General features: G+C 51.4%; 2 protein-coding genes across 5 annotated transcripts; one reads left to right on the forward strand and one right to left on the reverse strand.

Moving 5' to 3' along the window:
* Positions 1-3,122: 3,122 nt before the first annotated feature.
* On the reverse strand, positions 3,123-7,974 carry wdr74 (WD repeat domain 74). The gene is made up of 3 exons (XM_070829313.1): positions 7,956-7,974; positions 6,843-7,570; positions 3,123-4,063 (listed from the first exon to the last, which is right to left on the reverse strand). Exons 2-3 carry the CDS (start codon positions 7,449-7,451, stop codon positions 3,539-3,541), a joined length of 1,134 nt encoding a protein of 377 aa, XP_070685414.1. The 5' UTR covers positions 7,452-7,570; positions 7,956-7,974; the 3' UTR covers positions 3,123-3,538.
* Positions 7,975-8,866: 892 nt separating this feature from the next.
* LOC139200309 (protein IWS1 homolog) lies at positions 8,867-20,237 on the forward strand. 4 transcript variants are annotated; one of them, XM_070829572.1, is made up of 16 exons: positions 8,867-9,070; positions 9,951-10,033; positions 10,181-10,781; positions 10,890-10,955; positions 11,227-11,440; positions 11,516-11,573; positions 11,711-11,814; positions 11,952-12,102; positions 12,909-12,991; positions 14,029-14,158; positions 15,453-15,570; positions 16,104-16,215; positions 17,014-17,070; positions 17,750-17,806; positions 17,889-18,000; positions 19,100-20,237. In XM_070829572.1, exons 1-16 carry the CDS (start codon positions 9,028-9,030, stop codon positions 19,223-19,225), a joined length of 2,115 nt encoding a protein of 704 aa, XP_070685673.1. In that variant the 5' UTR covers positions 8,867-9,027; the 3' UTR covers positions 19,226-20,237. The 4 variants fall into 4 exon arrangements, with proteins under 4 accessions (XP_070685673.1, XP_070685674.1, XP_070685675.1 ...); XM_070829573.1 differs by lacking the exon at positions 19,100-20,237 and adding an exon at positions 18,191-18,322; XM_070829574.1 differs by lacking the exon at positions 17,014-17,070.
* The last annotated feature ends 674 nt before the right edge of the window (positions 20,238-20,911 follow it).

The raw sequence follows: 20,911 nt of genomic DNA on the forward strand, positions 1-20,911 counted from the left end.
TGATGGATGGACAGACGGAGAGAGACAGATAGATAGACAGCACGGCGGCCAATCAAAACCAGAGAGAGAGAGAGAGAGAGAGACAGATAGACGGCACGGCTGCCAATCAAAACCAGCGACAGATAGACAGAGAGATAGATAGACGGCACGGCGGCCAATCAAAACCAAAGATAGATAGACAGACAGATGGATAGAGAGACAGATAGATAGATAGAGAGACAGATAGACAGACAGACAGACGGCACGGCGGCCAATCAAAACCAGAGACAGATTCAAAGAAAGTAAAATTGACACTTACTGTTTGTAGATCAGCCTGAAGAAGATGGACGACGGACGGACGGACGGACGGACAGACGGACGAGCGGACGGACGCACCATCTGATTATTTAACTTACATTTGCAATGATCGAAATGGCACGGCTGCCAATCAAAACCAGAGATAGATAGAGAGAGAGAGACAGATAGAGAGAGAGAGAGAGACAGATAGATAGACGGCACGGCTGCCAATCAAAACCAGAGATAGATAGAGAGAGAGAGACAGATAGAGAGAGAGAGAGAGACAGATAGATAGACGGCACGGCTGCCAATCAAAACCAGAGACAGATAGAGAGAGAGAGAGAGAGAGACAGATAGACAGACAGATAGACAGAGAGACAGACAGATAGAGAGACAGACAGATAGATAGACGGCACGGCGGCCAATCAAAACCAAAGATAGATAGACAGACAGACAGACGGATAGAGAGAGAGACAGATAGATAGATAGAGAGACAGACAGACAGACGGCACGGCGGCCAATCAAAACCAGAGACAGATAGATAGACAGATAGAGAGAGAGAGAGACAGACAGACAGATAGACGGCACGGCTGCCAATCAAAACCAGAGATAGATAGAGAGAGACAGATAGAGAGAGACAGATAGACAGAGAGACAGATAGACAGAGAGACAGATAGACAGAGAGACGGCACGGCTGCCAATCAAAACCAGAGACAGATAGAGACAGACAGACAGACAGATAGAGACAGACAGACAGACAGATAGAGACAGACAGACGGCACGGCGGCCAATCAAAACCAGAGACAGATTCAAAGTAAAATTGACACTTACTGTTTGTAGATCAGCCTGAACAAGATGGACGACGGACGGACGGGTGGACGATGGACGGACGACGGACAAATGATGGATGGACGGACGGATAGAGAGAGAGAGACAGATAGATAGAGACAGACAGACGGCACGGCTGCCAATCAAAACCCAACACAGATTCAAAGAAAGTAAAATTGACACTTACTGTTTGTAGATCAGCCTGAAGAAGATGGACGACGGACGGACGGGCGGACGATGGACGGACGGATGGACGACGGACGGACGATGGACGGACGACGGACAAATGATGGATGGACGGACGGAGAGAGAGAGAGACAGAGACAGATAGATAGACAGCACGGCGGCCAATCAAAACCAGAGATAGATAGAGAGAGAGAGAAAGATAGACAGACAGATAGAGACAGATAGACAGAGAGACAGACAGATAGAGAGACAGACAGATAGACGGCACGGCGGCCAATCAAAACCAAAGATAGATAGACAGACAGACAGATGGATAGAGAGAGAGACAGATAGATAGATAGAGAGACAGATAGAGACAGACAGACAGACGGCACGGCGGCCAATCAAAACCAGAGACAGATTCAAAGAAAGTAAAATTGACACTTACTGTTTGTAGATCAGCCTGAAGAAGATGGACGACGGACGGATCAGTCGGTCGCCAATCAAGCTGATAGCTTGACAGTCAGCTGTTTTCAGTGTTCACTAATCAAAGATCAATAATCTGCTGGTGGCCTGTCACCACTTTGTTTGAGCTTCAGTCTCAAAGAGCTGCTGGATGAAGACCTGAGACGTCTCCTTCTCCTCCTCCTTCTCTCTCCTCCTCCTCCTCCTCCTCCTTCTCCTCCTCCTTCTCCTCCTTCTCCCTCCTTCTCCTCCTTCTCTCTCCTTCTCCCTCCTTCTCCTCCTTCTCCTTCCTTCTCCCTCCTTCTCCTCCTCCTTCTCCCTTCTCCTCCTCCTTCTCCTTCCTTCTCCCTCCTTCTCTCTCCTTCTCCCTCCTTCTCCTCCTTCTCCTTCCTTCTCCCTCCTTCTCCTCCTCCTTCTCCCTTCTTCTCCCTCCTTCTCCTTCCTTCTCCCTCCTTCTCCTCCTTCTCCTTCCTTCTCCTTCTTCTCCCTCCTTCTCCTCCTTCTCCTTCCTTCTCCCTCCTTCTCCCTCCTTCTCCTCCTCCTTCTCCCTCCTTCTCCTCCTGCAGCTCTGTGGGTTAAAGCTGCACAGGTGAGCACACCTGCAGCCAATAAACCCTGCTGCTCTCCCATTGGTTCATTTAAAGGGCTCAGCTCGACCTCCTGACCCAGAGCACCTGCTCAGGTCAGCCCCCCCCAGGAAGTGGCTCTGACTCCCGTCCGACATTGTGGACAAACTACAACAATGGCGTCCGTCAGGTGGTGTCGCTGGGCCCAAATAGACTCTTATTGTGAAAGAGACGTTTGTAAATCTGGAAGAGATCTGGACTCCTCCTCAGGAGTGAATGGAGTCCATCACTTCCTGGTTGTCCCCCCCCCCCCCACACTGTCCTTCCTGTCATTGGTGATCTTGCACAAACAGGTGAAGGCTTCTCTTCAAAATAAAACCCCACCTCAGTTCAGAAGAGAAAACAGGATATTTCACAGTAAATGTCAGACTGGGACCAGGACCGCTGAGGATCTGCTCTTCCTTAGTTTATCCCAGAGGGCATCAAACGTGTTCAGATCTGAGGTCAGTCTACTCACCGGATCACCGGATCACCGGATCACCACACCGCGTCATATCGGAGTGATCGCCGTCTTCTGGCCGAACAGGACCAGAAGTATGAAACATGGTTTATACAGCTGGAGGAAACCAGTGAAATAAAGAAATGAAAGGAACTAAAGCCAAAGAAAATCTGACAGGACTCATTCATTCAGAAACACAGATGAGGTTCATGTTTACTGAGTTTCTGTTGAGGGAGGAAGAGGAAACAAAGATCAGCACAAACAAAACTCCAGTTTTTCTTCATCAGTTGTCTTTTATTGTGAAATACAGTCACCTTTCCTGTGAAGGTGTAATGAAGCCCTCAAAACACTGGCAGAAATAATGCTGTATAATATGGTCGATATGGTTATAGAGATATTTTGGAATGTCCCTTTAATGTTGAACACTTTAAAAACGATGAGTGAGGGGATGAAGCGTGCCGGAAACCTTAAAATCAACACTTTCTGAATGGAGTCTGGCCTGTAAGAGACTCATTCAGGTGAGACAGAAAAGTCGTATTTGTCATCGTTAAAATCAGAATGAGTCATGAGACAAATCAATCAATCAGTCAATCAATCAACTGAAGCACTTCTCCACTGAAGAGCTGCTGTTTTAATAAACTCAGAAATAAGACAAACGGCTGAAAGTTAAAGCTCTTATCTTTCAGTCTGACTGACGGCGCCTAAATGTCCCACACTCTGGTCGCACCCCAAACGCCCCTCAGTCCGGTCCTTTCTTTCTCTTCTTGCTCTTCTTCCTCTGCGCCTCCTCCTCCTCCTCTGTTTTTCTCTTGGGGTGCTCCTCCACCCGCTCCATGGAGTCCCACACCTCGTCGTCCTCCCCTTCCTCCTTCACCTCCTGGGACCCGTGGCCCCCGGCCCCCCCCGCCTGCTCCAGGTCCCCGCTGGACAGCAGCAGGCAGTTGAGGCGGGACTTGAGGTAGACCTTGTGCAGCGTCCGGCGGTCCTCCAGGCTGTGGATGCGGAGGAAGCGGTCCAGGCCGCAGGACGCCACCACGGGCAGGGAGGGGTGGCACTGCAGCCCCCGCACGGCCCCCACCGGTCCCTTCAGGCTGCCGCGGACCCGCCCCGTCCTCAGGTCCAGCAGGGCCACCTGGCCCCGCGTGTTCCCCACCACCACCGTGGTCCCGCCGGGCGCCAGGGACAGGGCGGTGAGCGGGTGCTCGCCGTACTCCGCCTCCAGGACGGGGCGCCGCTGGGGGGAGGAGGGGTCGAACACGTGGACCTGACGGAGGAGACGACAGCGTTACACTCAGGTACTTCTACTGTGGTACTTCTACTGCAACAGGTACTTCTACTGTGGTACTTCTACTGCAACAGGTACTTCTACTGTGGTACTTCTACTGTAGTACTTCTACTGCAACAGGTACTTCTACTGCAACAGGTACTTCTACTGTGGTACTTCTACTGTAGTACTTCTACTGCAACAGGTACTTCTACTGCAACAGGTACTTCTACTGTAGTACTTCTACTGCAACAGGTACTTCTACTGTGGTACTTCTACTGCAGTACTTCTACTGTAGTACTTCTACTGCGGTACTTCTACTGCAACAGGTACTTCTACTGCAACAGGTACTTCTACTGCAACAGTACTTCTACTGCAACAGGTACTTCTACTGCAACAGGTACTTCTACTGCAACAGGTACTTCTACTGTGGTACTTCTACTGTAGTACTTCTACTGCAACAGGTACTTCTACTGCAACAGGTACTTCTACTGTAGTACTTCTACTGCAACAGGTACTTCTACTGTGGTACTTCTACTGCAGTACTTCTACTGTAGTACTTCTACTGCGGTACTTCTACTGTAGTACTTCTACTGCAACAGGTACTTCTACTGCAACAGGTACTTCTACTGCAACAGTACTTCTACTGCAACAGGTACTTCTACTGTGGTACTTCTACTGCAACAGGTACTTCTACTGTGGTACTTCTACTGTAGTACTTCTATTGCAACAGGTACTTCTACTGTAGTACTTCTACTGTAACAGGTACTTCAACTGTGGTACTTCTACTGTAGTACTTCTACTGTAACAGTACTTCTACTGTGGTACTTCTACTGCAACAGGTACTTCTACTGTGGTACTTCTACTGCAACAGGTACTTCTACTGTGGTACTTCTACTGTAGTACTTCTACTGTAGTACTTCTACTGCAACAGGTACTTCTACTGCAACAGTACTTCTACTGCAACAGTACTTCTACTGTAGTACTTCTACTGTAGTACTTCTACTGCAACAGGTACTTCTACTGTAGTACTTCTACTGCAACAGGTACTTCTACTGTGGTACTTCTACTGTAGTACTTCTACTGCAACAGGTACTTCTACTGCAACAGTACTTCTACTGTAGTACTTCTACTGCAACAGGTACTTCTACTGTGGTACTTCTACTGCAACAGGTACTTCTACTGTGGTAGTTCTACTGTAGTACTTCTATTGCAACAGGTACTTCTACTGCAACAGTACTTCTACTGTAGTACTTCTACTGCAACAGGTACTTCTACTGTGGTACTTCTACTGCAACAGGTACTTCTACTGTGGTAGTTCTACTGTAGTACTTCTATTGCAACAGGTACTTCTACTGTAGTACTTCTACTGTAACAGGTACTTCTACTGTGGTACTTCTACTGTAACAGTACTTCTACTGTGGTACTTCTACTGCAACAGGTACTTCTACTGTGGTACTTCTACTGCAACAGGTACTTCTACTGTGGTACTTCTACTGTAGTACTTCTACTGCAACAGGTACTTCTACTGCAACAGTACTTCTACTGCAACAGTACTTCTACTGTAGTACTTCTACTGCAACAGGTACTTCTACTGTGGTACTTCTACTGTAACAGGTACTTCTACTGTGGTACTTCTACTGCAACAGGTACTTCTACTGTAGTACTTCTACTGTAACAGGTACTTCTACTGTGGTACTTCTACTGCAACAGGTACTTCTACTGTGGTACTTCTACTGCAACAGGTACTTCTACTGCAACAGTACTTCTACTGTAGTACTTCTACTGCAACAGGTACTTCTACTGTAGTACTTCTACTGCAACAGGTACTTCTACTGTGGTACTTCTACTGTAGTACTTCTACTGCAACAGGTACTTCTACTGCAACAGGTACTTCTACTGTAGTAGGTACTTCTACTGTGGTACTTCTACTGCAACAGGTACTTCTACTGCAACAGGTACTTCTACTGTAGTACTTCTACTGTAACAGGTACTTCTACTGTAGTACTTCTACTGTAACAGTACTTCTACTGTGGTACTTCTACTGCAACAGGTACTTCTACTGTAGTACTTCTACTGCAACAGGTACTTCTACTGTGGTACTTCTACTGCAACAGGTACTTCTACTGTGGTACTTCTACTGTAACAGGTACTTCTACTGTAACAGGTACTTCTACTGCAACAGGTACTTCTACTGCAACAGTACTTCTACTGCAACAGGTACTTCTACTGTAGTACTTCTACTGTAACAGTACTTCTACTGCAACAGGTACTTCTACTGTAACAGGTCTTCTACTGTAGTACTTCTACTGTAGTACTTCTACTGTAACACTTCTACTGCAACAGGTACTTCTACTGTAACAGTACTTCTACTGTAACAGTACTTCTACTATAGTACTTCTACTGTAACAGTACCTCTACTGTAGTACTTCTACTGTAACAGTACTTCTACTGTAACACTTCCACTGCAACAGGTACTTCTACTGTAACAGTACTTCTACTGTAACAGTACTTCTACTGTAGTACTTCTACTGTAGTACTTTCACTTCCGTGTTTTATTGTTATAAACTGTAAAAAGTGAAGTCGTCACATAAACGTAGTGACGTCAGAAGTATCGGTCAGATCAGTACAGCCTGTCCTGTGACGTCACTCGGTGTGGACCTCAGTAAAGGTTTGCCATCAGAGCAGTGAACTGTTAAATTGGCTATTTTCTGAATGGAGTTTGGCGCGTCCCGCCAGATCTGTTTAAAGGTACATTTCCCCACTTTGACCAACACACCTGATGGTAACCTGTGCACGTGACCACTCTGTCAGAGTCCGGGATGAAGGCCATGTCTCTGACCCACTGCGGCCGCCGTAGGTCCAGCCAGTCGTCCCGCAGGTTCTTGGCGGTGAAGACGGGCTTCTCGGGCCTCTCCAGGTCCCACAGCTTCAGTCCGTTCTCCTTCCCGCCGGTGGCCACTTTGTGCCGGTGCACCGGACTCTGCCGCATCCTGCACACGTTCCCCCCCGCGTCCAGCTCCGCCCCGGGCTCGCCGCCGTCCTCCCTCCACACCCGCAGCCTCCCGGACTCCCCGCAGGTGACCAGCGCGGAGCCGCCGAGCGCCGCCAGCCCGACGAAGCCTCCGTCCGCGGGCTCCCCGCAGCGCCGGCTGTCGGTGAAGGCCCCCTTCTCGGTGCTGAAGGTCTTCACGGTTCCGTCCACGGAGCCCACCAGCACCTCGCTCTCCGCGGGGTCCGCCCAGCACAGCGCGCGGACCTCCTGGTCGCGGCTCAGGTGTTTGGTGTTGCAGAAGTTGAAGGCCTGTTTCCGGGACAGGCTGACCCCCTTCAGGATGCCGGTGTCCGAGCCCAGAAACACGGAGCACAGCCGGCTCGACTCCCCCATCGCACCCGACTGACGAGCCTCGGGACCCGGTACACAGCTGGGATTCGGGTCCTGGTTCAGACACACGTGTGCTCCTCAGCAGGCTGCGTCGCACGTCAATGACGTCACCTTCACGTCAACTTTATTGAACGTAGAGAACGTGTGCGTGTGTGTGTGTGTGTGTGCGCGTGTGTGTGTGTGTGTCTGTGTGTGTGTGCAGTAGTTCTAACAAACAGCAGCAATAAGTAAATAAATACTAACATCAGTAATATTTTTATTAAATATACAACTAAATAAATGTATTAAAACCAATCAGTGACTAAAACTATAATATAATGTTGGTGTTTATAACAATGTGCCCCCTAGTGGTCGCTATGGGGAACTATATTCTAAAACTTTTATTTTGAAAGTGTTCAGGGGAACTGCTGGTGTGCTGTATTCATTTATGATCACGTGTCTGTGTAGTTACACACCGTGACCACCGGGGGCAGCGTGCCCACGTGACTCTACAGAAAGGCTCAGTACCGGACTCTGGAGGACGTCCCTCTGCATTTGGACGTGATGACGTCACCACCTCAGCGTCTGCTCCGGTTATCGCCATGAAAATATCCACTTACAATAAAACGACAGTAAAAACACAACTCTGCCTCTTCCGGTTCCGTTTTGAAACCACTCGAAACTTGTCCGCCATTTCAGAAGTCCACACAAGTCACCACCTGATGCATCCTGGGTAATAATGGGCGGGACCAGAACACAGAGGAAGAAAGTGTCCATTCAGAGTGACACCACCGCCCTCTGGTGGTCACAGCGAGGAACACAGCGCACTGACAAACATTCAAACATTCAAAAGACGCCATAAAACATTTAAAGGAACAAGAACCTTCTGTCCGTCCACGCCGGCTATCCAGCACCATGAGACCGCACCGCCACCTGGTGGTCACCGTGTGGAACTACACAAACATGGTGTAGCTCCACACTGTGACCACCAGGTGGCAGCGAGTGGTCATGAGCAACTTCCCATAAACACTTTCAAAATAAAAGGGGCTAATGGTGTTTTTGATCGTAGCTCTTGTGCTTGGATTTATTTACTACTTATTAGCACAGCAACAGTGAAATTAAGTAGAAAGTAGACATCTACTTGTGACGAAACTGACGATTTAAGTATAACTTTATCTATCTATCTATTTTATTAGTGAGGAATCCAGACAGAATACAAACCTTCAGCTGATGATAAAATACATTTCAACTGTGTGACAAAATATAATAAAGTGATATCATCTGAAATAGAACAAAGTGAATAGTGTGAGTAAAATATAAGAAAAATAGGAATCTATTATAAATAAAGGTAAAATCTGTTTTATTGTTATTTTTGAACGTGCTCTTGCGTCATTGCAAGGCGACAGCACATCTGCGCATGCGTATATGACGGCCGTTACACCATTTTGGATCTCCGGGCTACAGTAGCTAGCTAGCTGTTAGCTTTCACAACGCACCGTTAACTACTTTGATCGAGTTTGTTTTTCCGCTTTGAGATTAAATCTGAGTGAACAGAGAGCTGCTGGTCTGATCCCAATCGGAGTCTTTCTTCGTCTGAGAGATGGACGGGGAAGAGGACGACTTCCTGTCCGGTCACCGATCCGGTAAACACTCTGCTTTGTTTCCCTTTAAGCTAGCTGCTAACGGGCTCGTCTCTCTCAGTGAGCTCCCAGGTGGAGCTCCTAAAGGTGTTTGAGCTCCTGGTGGAGGCCGAAGTCTGGTTTAGTGGATCCGCTGCTGTGCTGCTAACAACAGCGGCTCCAGTCTGACTGGACTCGGTCACAAAGTCTCCGGCGGTCGGTTCGCTCTGCCCGGAACTAAATCCTCAATGTAACAACCATGAAGACCCGACTCGGATGTGGAGGTGTAGAAGTGTTTTTAATGTTTTTACTGTTTTTACTGTGAGCCGAAGTGATCATCAAACATAAAGGTTATGTTTAGCAACGTGTGCTTGTTATATTATGTTTTATTATTATATGTTAATTACTCGTGAACCTTAAAATGGAAGATCTGTGCATGGAGTCTGGTGTGAAGACTGATGTTTTTAAATGAGCTCCGCAGCAGAGCACCCTGTCAAGGCCCGGGAGGTGGAGCCGGATTCAGGCTCTTCCGGGATCACTTTTAGTTTAGAAGTGCGATCTAATGTCAGCAGTAGTGTTCATGATCATCATTACTACTCTACAGGGGCACGGGGGGGGGGGGGGGGGGGGGGGGGGGGGGGGCTTTATGAAGTATTGAGCTGTAGACCGTAAAGATGAAGCCTGCTCAGACCGGAGGAGGCACCAGGTGTTTCTGTTCCCTCTGAAAGCTCCACAGCTCCTCCTGATGGCAGACCCAGACCCAGACCCAGACCCAGACCCAGTCCAGCCTCTGTGGGTCTGGACTGTCCCGGTTTGCAGGCCGGATGATGAAGCAGCTGTGACAGGAGTCCCCTGCAGTGAGCAGCACCACTGACCTCCTGTTGTGCTGCTGTGTGTCCTGCAGATGACGGAGGCGGGACCCCGGTCCAGGACGAACACCCGGGCTCAGCCGGCGAGGAGGCGAGGAGCGACGGTCATCAGTCTGAGGTGGGACTGGGGGGGGTCATCACATCACGTCCGGCCTGCTGCTGTCGCCGCGTCTCTCGGACCCCCCCGGGGGCCTGAGACTGAGCCAGAAGAGAGTCCGCAGCACCAGACTCTGCTGAACTGTCTGCACTGTGTTTGTCTCTGCAGGACGACGGCAGCAACGACGAAGACGCCCCCCACGCCGCGGAGACCGGGGGGGCGGCCGGCGGCTCTGACGACGAGGACCGCAGAGAGGCCGACAGCGACTCGGAGGGCGAGGCCCCCCCCCGGCCCGCCGACAGCGACGACGACTCTCCGGTCAAACGCGGGTCGGACGACGAGGAGGAGTCACCCCCCAAACACGTGGCCTCAGATAACGAGGAGGAGGCGGGGGGGTCGTCTCCGGTCAAACGCAGAGGAAGCGGCTCCGACGTGGAGGAGGGGGGGGGGAGGCCCGGAGCGGCCCGAGACAGCGACTCGGACAACGAGGACGCCAAACCCGCGGCGCCCCCCCGCGGCCGCCGCTCCAACTCCGACAGTGACTCTGACACAGAGACGGCCGGCAGACTGAAGGCGGCACAGATAGACTCTGAGGAAGAGGAGGAGAAAGAGCAGGGGGAGGAAGAGCAGGGGGGAGGGGGGGGCAAGTGGAAGGCTGTGATGCAGTCGGACAGTGAGGAGGAGGAGGAGGGGGGGAGGAGGAAGAAGGATGAAGAGCAGCGGGAGGAGGAGAAGGAGCACAGAGACGACAGCGAGGACGAGAAGCCAGGTACTGACCCCAGACTGGGTCCCGGTCCCGGTCCCGGTCCCGGTCCCGCCGTGGTGTGTGGTCTTCCTCGGCGTTTGCTAACGGTTGTCTTTGCTCCTCTGTGTGCAGTGAAGAGGAAGAAGGCCATCCTGTCGGACAGCGAGGACGAGGAGGAGGAGAAGGCAGACAAACCAGGTAAGAGGGCAGCTGCTGAGGATTCTGGGTAAGTTACTCAGTCTGAGGGTCTGAAGACCATCTGAAAGTGTTTTCAGTGTTTAAACATCCAAACAGTGCAGACTTATAGAAGAGGTCCTGTTCTGATTGGTCGGTTATGTGAAGCCTCTGTGACCTCACTGTGACCTCACTGTGACCTCACTGTGACCTCACTCTGAGGCGCGGAGCTGTCCACAGACGTTTGGTGCAGTGTGTAAGGAGCACGTCCTGTTTGCCTGTGTGTCCTCGGCAGCCAAGAGGAGTCGGGCGGTGTCCGATGACGAGAACTCGGACAGCGACGGGGGGGCGGGCGGTCCCGATAAGAGCCTGGCGGCCAAACTGAGGGAGCTGGGCTCAGACAGCGGCAGCGAGGAGGAGGACGACAAGTCGAAGGCCACAGCGGGGAAGAAGGACGAGAAGGCGCTGTTCGGCAGCGACAGCGACTCTGGAGACGGCGATGAGGAGGAGTAGGTAGCGCCGCACGGCTAACGGTTAGCGTGTGTGTTCAGGGCCTAATGTGTGTGTGTCCCCCCCCCCCCCAGGAAAATGATCGCTGACATCTTCGGAGAGTCTGGAGACGAGGAGGAGGAGGAGTTCACGGTGAGCATGTGGCTCCTTCACCCAGTGAAGGGCTGACCCCCCCCCAGTGAAGGGCTGAGCCCCCCCCAGTGAAGGGCTGACCCCCCCCCAGTGAAGGGCTGAGCCCCCCATCTCACAGCCTGTCTGTCCTCCTGCAGGGCTTCAACCAAGAGGACCTGGAGGGGGACAAGAAGGAGGCCAAGGAGCAGCAGGTGGACGACGAGTCCGACTCCGACGAAGGCGTCGACCGCAGCGGCCAAGAGTGAGTCCTGACACAGGAAACTGATCTCAGTGTGGGCGGGGATCCACTGAATCCACTGAATCCACTGAATCCACTGTGTGTGTGTGTGTGTGTGTGTGTGTGTGTGTGTGTGTGTGTGTGTGTGTGTGTGTGTGTAGCACCAGCTTCATGTCAGACTTCGACATCATGCTCGCTCGGAGGAAAGCGATGAACAGCAAGAAGAGGCGTCACCGTGATGGAGGGACGTTCATCAGTGACGCCGACGACGTGGTCAGCGCCATGATCACCAAGATGAACGAGGCGGCAGAGGTGGGCCTGTCAAAATAAAAGCCCCCCGCACAGTACCGGTGCTCTGTGACGCTCACTGTGTCCCTCACTGTGTGTCCCCCTCACTGTGTGTCCCCCTCACTGTGTGTCCCCCTCACTGTGTCCCCCTCACTGTGTCCCCCTCACTGTGTCCCCCTCGCTGTGTCCCCCTCGCTGTGTCCCCCTCGCTGCGTATCCCTCACTGTATCCCTCACTGCGTATCCCTCACTGCGTGTTCCTCACTGTGTGTCCCTCGCTGTGTGTCCCTCGCTGTGTATCCCTCACTGCGTTCCTCACTGTGTATCCCTCGCTGTGTATCCCTCACTGCGTTCCTCACTGTGTATCCCTCACTGCGTTCCTCACTGTGTCCCCCTCACTGTGTCCCCCTCACTGTGTCCCCCTCACTGTGTATCCCTCACTGCGTTCCTCACTGTGTGTCCCTCACTGCGTTCCTCACTGTGTCCCCCTCACTGTGTCCCCCTCACTGTGTCCCCCTCACTGTGTATCCCTCACTGCGTTCCTCACTGTGTATCCCTCACTGCGTTCCTCACTGTGTCCCCCTCACTGTGTCCCCCTCACTGTGTCCCCCTCACTGTGTCCCCCTCACTGTGTCCCCCTCACTGTGTATCCCTCACTGCGTTCCTCACTGTGTGTCCCTCACTGCGTTCCTCACTGTGTGTCCCTCACTGTGTTCCTCACTGTGTGTCCCTCACTGTGTCCCCCTCACTGTGTGTCCCTCACTGTGTGTCCCTCACTGTGTCCCTCACTGTGTGTCCCTCACTGTGTTCCTCACTGTGTCCCTGTGACAGGAGGACCGGACTCTGAACAGTCAGAAGAAACCTGCACTGAAGAAACTCACTCTGCTGCCACAAGTCGTCATGCACCTGAAGAAGTAAGATCAAATGTTCTCTGCTCTGATCACACAGCCGACAAACTGCTCCTGTGCTCTGTCGGCTAAAATCACTGTTTTTGTCAATGGAGTCTGTTTATGACATAACAAGTCATTTAGACACCGAAATATGTAAAAAGAAAAAAAGTTTTAAAACTTTAAATCAGAGGACGCTTCTTTATACAGACTGATACCGACCAATCAGAGGACGCTTCTTTACAGACTGATACCGACCAATCAGAGGACGCTTCTTTATACAGACTGATACCGACCAATCAGAGGACGCTTCTTTATACAGACTGATACCGACCAATCAGAGGACGCTTCTTTATACAGACTGATACCGACCAATCAGAGGACGCTTCTTTATACAGACTGATACCGACCAATCAGAGGACGCTTCTTTATACAGACTGATACCGACCAATCAGAGGACGCTTCTTTATACAGAGTGATACCGACCAATCAGAGGACGCTTCTTTATACAGACTGATACCGACCAATCAGAGGACGCTTCTTTATACAGACTGATACCGACCAATCAGAGGACGCTTCTTTATACAGACTGATACCGACCAATCAGAGGACGCTTCTTTATAGACTGATACCGACCAATCAGAGGACGCTTCTTTACAGACTGATACCGACCAATCAGAGGACGCTTCTTTACACAGACTGATACCGACCAATCAGAGGACGCTTCTTTACAGACTGATACCGACCAATCAGAGGACGCTTCTTTACAGACTGATACCGACCAATCAGAGGACGCTTCTTTACAGACTGATACCGACCAATCAGAGGACGCTTCTTTACAGACTGATACCGACCAATCAGAGGACGCTTCTTTACAGACTGATACCGACCAATCAGAGGACGCTTCTTTACAGACTGATACCGACCAATCAGAGGACGCTTCTTTACACAGACTGATACCGACCAATCAGAGGACGCTTCTTTATAGACTGATACCGACCAATCAGAGGACGCTTCTTTACAGACTGATACCGACCAATCAGAGGACGCTTCTTTATACTCAGACAGGACCTGAAGGAGACGTTCATCGACAGCGGTGTGATGTCGGCCATTAAAGAGTGGATCAGTCCTCTTCCAGACAAATCACTTCCTGCTCTGAGGATCAGAGAGGAGCTGCTGAGGATCCTCCAGGAGGTCAGTCCACACAGCTGTGTGTGTGTGTGTAACTGTGTGTGTAACTGTGTGTAACTGTGTGTGTAACTGTGTGTGTAACTGTGTGTGTGAGTGAAACTGTGTGTGTAACTGTGTGTGTGTGTAACTGTGTGTGTAACTGTGTGTGTAACTGTGTGTGTAACTGTGTGTGTGTGTGTGTGTGTAACTGTGTGTGTGTGTGTAACTGTGTGTGTGTGTGTGTGTGTGTGTGTGTGAGTGAAACTGTGTGTGTAACTGTGTGTGTGTGTAACTGTGTGTGTGTGTAACTGTGTGTGTGTGTGTGTGTAACTGTGTGTGTGTGTGTGTAACTGTGTGTGTGTAACTGTGTGTGTGTAACTGTGTGTGTGTGTGTGTAACTGTGTGTGTGTAACTGTGTGTGTGTACCTGTGTGTGTGTGTGTGTAACTGTGTGTGTGTGTGTGTGTGTGTGTACCTGTGTGTGTACCTGTGTGTGTACCTGAGTGTGTGTGTACCTGAGTGTGTACCTGAGTGTGTGTGTACCTGTGTGTGTACCTGAGTGTGTACCTGAGTGTGTGTGTACCTGAGTGTGTACCTGAGTGTGTGTGTACCTGTGTGTGTACCTGTGTGTGTACCTGTGTGTGTACCTGAGTGTGTGTGTACCTGTGTGTGTACCTGTGTGTGTACCTGAGTGTGTACCTGAGTGTGTGTGTACCTGAGTGTGTGTGTACCTGAGTGTGTACCTGAGTGTGTACCTGAGTGTGTGTGTACCTGTGTGTGTACCTGTGTGTGTACCTGAGTGTGTGTGTACCTGAGTGTGTACCTGAGTGTGTGTGTACCTGAGTGTGTACCTGAGTGTGTACCTGAGTGTGTACCTGAGTGTGTGTGTACCTGAGTGTGTACCTGAGTGTGTGTGTGTACCTGTGTGTGTGTACCTGAGTGTGTGTGTGTACCTGTGTGTGTACCTGAGTGTGTACCTGAGTGTGTACCTGTGTGTACCTGAGTGTGTACCTGAGTGTGTACCTGTGTGTGTACCTGAGTGTGTACCTGTGTGTGTACCTGAGTGTGTGTGTGTACCTGTGTGTGTACCTGAGTGTGTACCTGAGTGTGTACCTGTGTGTGTACCTGAGTGTGTGTGTACCTGTGTGTGTACCTGAGTGTGTACCTGAGTGTGTACCTGAGTGTGTACCTGTGTGTGTACCTGAGTGTGTACCTGAGTGTGTACCTGAGTGTGTGTGTACCTGAGTGTGTACCTGAGTGTGTACCTGAGTGTGTGTGTACCTGAGTGTGTACCTGAGTGTGTACCTGTGCCCCCCCAGCTGCCCAGTGTGAGTCAGGAGACCCTGAAGCACAGTGGTATTGGACGCTCCGTCATGTTCCTGTACAAACACCCCAAAGAGTCCCGCTCCAACAAAGACCTGGCCCTGAAGCTCATCAGTGAGTCACCAGCACAGGCTCAGAGCGCCGCCTCCCACCTCCTCCCCTCTCCTCCCACCTCCTCTCCTCCCCTCCCGTCTCATCTCTTCCTCTCCTCCCACCTCCTCTCCTCCCCTCCCGTCTCGTCTCTTCCTCTCCTCCCACCTCCTCTCCTCCTCTCCTCTCCTCCCCTCCCGTCTCGTCTCTTCCTCTCCTCCCACCTCCTCTCCTCCCACCTCCTCCCCTCTCCTCCCACCTCCTCTCCTCCCACCTCCTCCCCTCTCCTCCCACCTCCTCTCCTCCCCTCCCGTCTCGTCTCTTCCTCTCCTCCCACCTCCTCTCCTCCCACCTCCTCCCCTCTCCTCCCACCTCCTCTCCTCCCCTCCCGTCTCGTCTCTTCCTCTCCTCCCACCTCCTCTCCTCCCCTCCCGTCTCGTCTCTTCCTCTCCTCCCACCTCCTCTCCTCCCCTCCCGTCTCGTCTCTTCCTCTCCTCCCCCCCCCTCCCCTCTCCTCCCCCCTCCTCCCACAGTCTAACCCTGTGTCCTCCTGTCAGATGAGTGGTCCCGGCCGATCTTCGGCCTGACGTCCAACTACAAGGGGATGACGAGAGAGGAGCGTCAGCAGAGAGACCTGGACCAGCAGATGCCCCAGAGACGCCGCCTCAGGTACCAGGGACTGTACTACTACTACTAGTACTACTGTAGTACTACTGCAGTACTACTGCAGTCCTACAGTATTATAGTACTACTGCAGTACTACTGCAGTCCTACAGTATTATAGTACTACTGCAGTCCTACAGTATTATAGTACTACTGCAGTACTACTGCAGTCCTACAGTATTATAGTACTACTGCAGTACTACTGCAGTATTGCAGTCCTACAGTATTATAGTACTACTACAGTACTGCAGTAGTACATATAACACTTCACTATACTTCAGTGCTCAGACCAGTGAGGAGCTCAGGAAACATCCACAGGCTCTCTGTTAGATTCTCTGTTGGCTGGGGGGGTTCAGGTGTCCCCAGGTGTCCTCAGGTGTCCCCAGGTGTCCCCAGGTGTCCCCAGGTGTCCTCAGGTGTCCCCAGGTGTCCCCAGGTGTCCCCAGGTGTCCTCAGGTGTCCCCAGGTGTCCCCAGGTGTCCTCAGGTGTCCCCAGGTGTCCCCAGGTGTCCTCAGGTGTCCTCAGGTGTCCCCAGGTGTCCTCAGGTGTCCTCAGGTGTCCCCAGGTGTCCTCAGGTGTCCCCAGGTGTCCCCAGGTGTCCTCAGGTGTCCTCAGGTGTCCTCAGGTGTCCTCAGGTGTCCTCAGGTGTCCCCAGGTGTCCTCAGGTGTCCCCAGGTGTCCTCTCTTCGTACCCCCACCAACTCCTCTCCTCCTCTTCCTGTTCTTTCTGTTGTCTCTCATCACATGCTGTGTTTTCTCCTCTGGTTTCACTTCTCTCCTTTTATTCCTCCTCACCCCCCCAGTCAGCCTCAGAAGGTGGAGAGGGCGGAGGAACCCGACGTCTTCTCTCCACCAATCAGGTTCAGTCACAGAGTTGCATGGTTGCACTGTGAGTCCTGGTCCAGCCTGAGTCCTGGTCCAGCCTGAGTCCTGGTCCAGGCTGAGTCCTGGTCCAGGCTGAGTCCTGGTCCAGCCTGAGTCCTGGTCCAGACTGAGTCCTGGTCCAGACTGAGTCCTGGTCCAGACTGAGTCCTGGTCCAGACTGAGTCCTGGTCCAGGCTGATATGGAGGATGGAAGTGTTTTGGGTGTCTAAAGGCTAAAACAGTTGAGCATCGCTGTAGTTAACCCTTTAAATCCCTGCAGAAGCTCCGCTAACGGCACAGAGAATCCACTCTGTTTTCAAAATAAAAGCCCCCGTGCAGGCAGCTTGTGTGATGGACGTTGTGTCGTGACACTTTGAAGAAATGAACAAAGCGGCTGTCAGAAGGTTCACAAACAACTGTGGACCGTCAGCAGGACCAGATTGAGGTTCTTGCTGGGGGGGGGGGGGGGGGGGGGGTTTCCCTGCTGAAGGTCCAGTCGGTAACACGAGGTGTCCGCTGGCTTCTGACGTGACTAACGGCTGTGAGGTGGGAATGTTAATAATAGCATGGAGACTGAGCCGCTGGTGTTTGTGCTCTGAGGGGGGGGGGGGGGGGGGGGGGGGTTACTTCCTGTTAATCCATCCTGATACAAAGCGAAGTGTCTCCTGTGTTTAGTTCGGGAGGCCAGACGCCCCGTAGAGACCTGGAGAAGCAGCTGACTGGGGAGGAGAAGTAAGTCCAGCCTGGATGTTTCACACACTGGGGGGGGGGGGGGGCAGCATTATTGTAACTGAACCCCACTTTCTCCCCACAGAGCCCTGAGACCCGGCGACCCCGGGTTCTGTGCCCGGGCTCGGGTGCCGATGCCCTCCAACAAAGACTACGTGGTCCGACCCAAGTGGAACGTGGAGGTGGAGTCCAGCAGGGTGAGTAGAGGTCTCACCCGTTTATGACCCCCAGGTAGATTAATGCGTCACCGAGTGGGGGGGCTCACCACCTCTGGACGGTGAGGATGAAAACGGGGTCCAATGACGGTAACGGCCCTTTAAATGAGCACTGGATAAGTGTCACGCAGGAAGTGAGGTCATGAGCTGAGCTGTGATTGGTCCTCTGTAGAGCGGCTATAAGAAGGGCTTCAGCCTTCTGGAGAAGCACAAGCGGCGCTTCGCAGAGCAGAGGAAGCAGAACCGGCCGCAGGGAGCCGTCAAGATCAGCATAGAGGGAAACAGGATGCCCCTGTAGCTCCTGGGGGGGGCAGTAAGTCCTGCTGCATGGTGTGACAGCGTGCAGTGATGGTGTCTGTGGGGGAGCAGACTCACCTTTACAGCTCCTCCCCCCACATCCTGACCGACCACCAACCCTGGGGGGGTGACTCTGACAGCTTTTTACTGTTTGAACACTTTGATCATTAAAGAGAGTTCAGAGTTGAACATTGCAGTGAACAGATTTAAAGGATCACTTCAGATCTGACACAGTATTAGTGTGACACACCACACACACACACACACTCTGACTGGTGGAGCAGCAGCTCTAAAATCCCTGTTTTAGTGAATGTAGTCTGGTGTGTGTGCTGTTTGTGGTTAAACCAAAAGGATCTTCCAGGTCTCTCTCTGTAGGGATCCTTTCCATGATGCTGTCACACACTTAGAATAACACTCTGAGGTGATCTACTGGACCAGTTCCAACACTTTTACTACCTACCAGTCACTCACACACCAGGAAGTGGACCCAGATTAAAGGGGAGAAACAGTGGAGTGACCCTTTAATATTGCTAATCGGTCCCTTCAAGCTAACATCACCTCACGGGCTGAAAACACTTCCTGATTGATGATCTAAACATAAAGCAGCTTTTTGATTGGAGTTTTAAAACACACACACACACACACAAGCGGTGGTCTCTGCATGACTGAGCGATGAAGCGGCGCCTGTGTTTGGTAAACGTGTGTCCTCACATGTTTCATCGCTCTGCCAGGTGACTGCGCACACGTCCGTCTGTCTCACCTGTGTGTCCGTCTGCTCCCGCAGGGCCCCATGAAGAAGGGAATGTCCCGCGTCGATAAACAGATGCGTAGATTTGCCGACATCCGCCGCCTGACGAAGCCGGGGCACGCCGTGAAGATCAGCGTGGAAGGAAACCGGATGCCGCTCTGATTTTAACCTCCTTAGGATTTATTCTTTTTTTTTCTTTTTAACGTGTCTCCCCAACAGTCCCACGGAGGTGTGAGGGTCAAACTACAGGAACTCATCAAAGACTAAATCTGCCCCAAAATGATCCACAGAACACAAGAACTGATGCTAACGTTAGCGCCATTAGCTTTACCGCAGAGAGAGCTAACTAGCATGCATAGCAATGATGTTTACCTCCGAGTCCATCGTGGTAGCTAATGTGCTAACGTTAGCGCCATTAGCTTTAGCTCCAAACCAACTGCATCTTTGATGATAACTGGTGTTAATTAGCTTTACCTACGAGCCCATTGGCTGTTGTACGATGATGATTATGACGATGACGATGACGATGATGATGATGATGGTCTGTGTTGTAGGCAGCAGATGTCTTTGGCTGATCTCTATAAATATCCATGAATGCAGAGAAGTGAGCCGGACTGGTGAAGCAGATATCTGTTTCTAGAGATTAGCCACGAGCTAACTAGCTAAGCTAATGTTAGCAGTGGGCTACGTTAGCCGTACATGTGCTGTGTTACTTTGAGGTTCGGACCTCTAGATCTTTCTCCAGTCTTCTCTGTGAGCCCCAGTAATCGTCCTTTAACATCAACTTGAGCCGGCCCTGCTCTCCTCACTCTCCTTGCTCTCCAGATGGTGAACTGAGGATCATTTTGGTACATTTAGAGTTTTTTGTCCGAGTTTGTCAAAGTGTTGTAATTGAGAACAACCCCCCCCCCCCCCCCCCCCCCCCTCCCCTCCACCCTCCTCCACCCACTCATTGTTTCTGAATGTGAAGGTGTTTTGTTAACAGGCCAGACCTCCTCCTCTTCCTCCTCCTCCTCCTCCTCCTCCTCAGCCCTGTTTGTCCCCTCTCTGCTCCCGTAGCGGCTGTACAGACGTCTGTAAGCTGTGACGGAGCTCCCACACACACACACACACACTGATGGAGTGTGTGTGTGTGTGATCAGATGCTACTTTTCTTAATAAAGACTCAACAGAAGCTCTGCTGTCTGGACTCTTCTGTCACATCACACACACACACAGTGAGAACGTGATGAATCAAGTCTTGAGGACATCAGCACACAGGTGTGATCCTGTGACAACACTTCTACCTGCTGTGCAGAGAGCTCTTCAGCTGCAGCCGGTGGGGGCTGTCATGGCAACGGCTACAGGTGTGCTGGACGCTGCAAAGTATCTGAAGACTGCTCACAGAAAGTTTAGGGAGCTACCGCTCATGCACCTGATCACAGTAGGTCCACTAAAAGAGCTTGTTTGATCCACTGACAGGCTCAGAGTGTTATTCTAAGTGTGTGACAGCATCATGGAAAGGATCCCTACAGAGAGAGACCTGGAAGATCCTTTTGGTTTAACCACAAACAGCACACACACCAGACTACATTCACTAAAACAGGGATTTTAGAGCTGCTGCTCCATCAGTCAGAGTTACTGAGGGACTTTGGGGCTTTAAATGGTTCGTTTGTGTAATTAACAACAACAAAAGTAGCTGAGGTGACCTTCTGGACCAGTTCCAACACTTGTAGCACCTACCAGTCACTCAGACACCAGGGTTAGAAACACCAGGTGCTCCTGATGTTCGAGTCAGCAAAAGATTTTCTTTTCATGCTTGCCCTCCAGAACAAAAGTGAGTGTTTCAGCAGAGCGATCATTTACTCT

The sequence above is a fragment of the Pempheris klunzingeri genome, chromosome 4 (assembly GCF_042242105.1).
Source record: "Pempheris klunzingeri isolate RE-2024b chromosome 4, fPemKlu1.hap1, whole genome shotgun sequence".
In the NCBI taxonomy this organism is placed as follows: domain Eukaryota; kingdom Metazoa; phylum Chordata; class Actinopteri; order Acropomatiformes; family Pempheridae; genus Pempheris; species Pempheris klunzingeri.

Excerpts from the sequence above, each read along its gene's own strand:
- wdr74 (XM_070829313.1), bottom strand. The coding sequence starts at position 7,451 with ATGGGGGAGTCGAGCCGGCTGTGCTCCGTGTTTCTGGGCTCGGACACC. Across the intron at positions 4,064-6,842 it reads CGTGCACAGGTTACCATCAG|GTCCACGTGTTCGACCCCTC; the intron begins GTGTGTTGGTCA and ends CTCCTCCGTCAG.
- LOC139200309 (XM_070829572.1), top strand. The coding sequence starts at position 9,028 with ATGGACGGGGAAGAGGACGACTTCCTGTCCGGTCACCGATCCG. Across the intron at positions 10,782-10,889 it reads CAGCGAGGACGAGAAGCCAG|TGAAGAGGAAGAAGGCCATC; the intron begins GTACTGACCCCA and ends CTCTGTGTGCAG. Across the intron at positions 15,571-16,103 it reads CCTGGCCCTGAAGCTCATCA|ATGAGTGGTCCCGGCCGATC; the intron begins GTGAGTCACCAG and ends TCCTCCTGTCAG.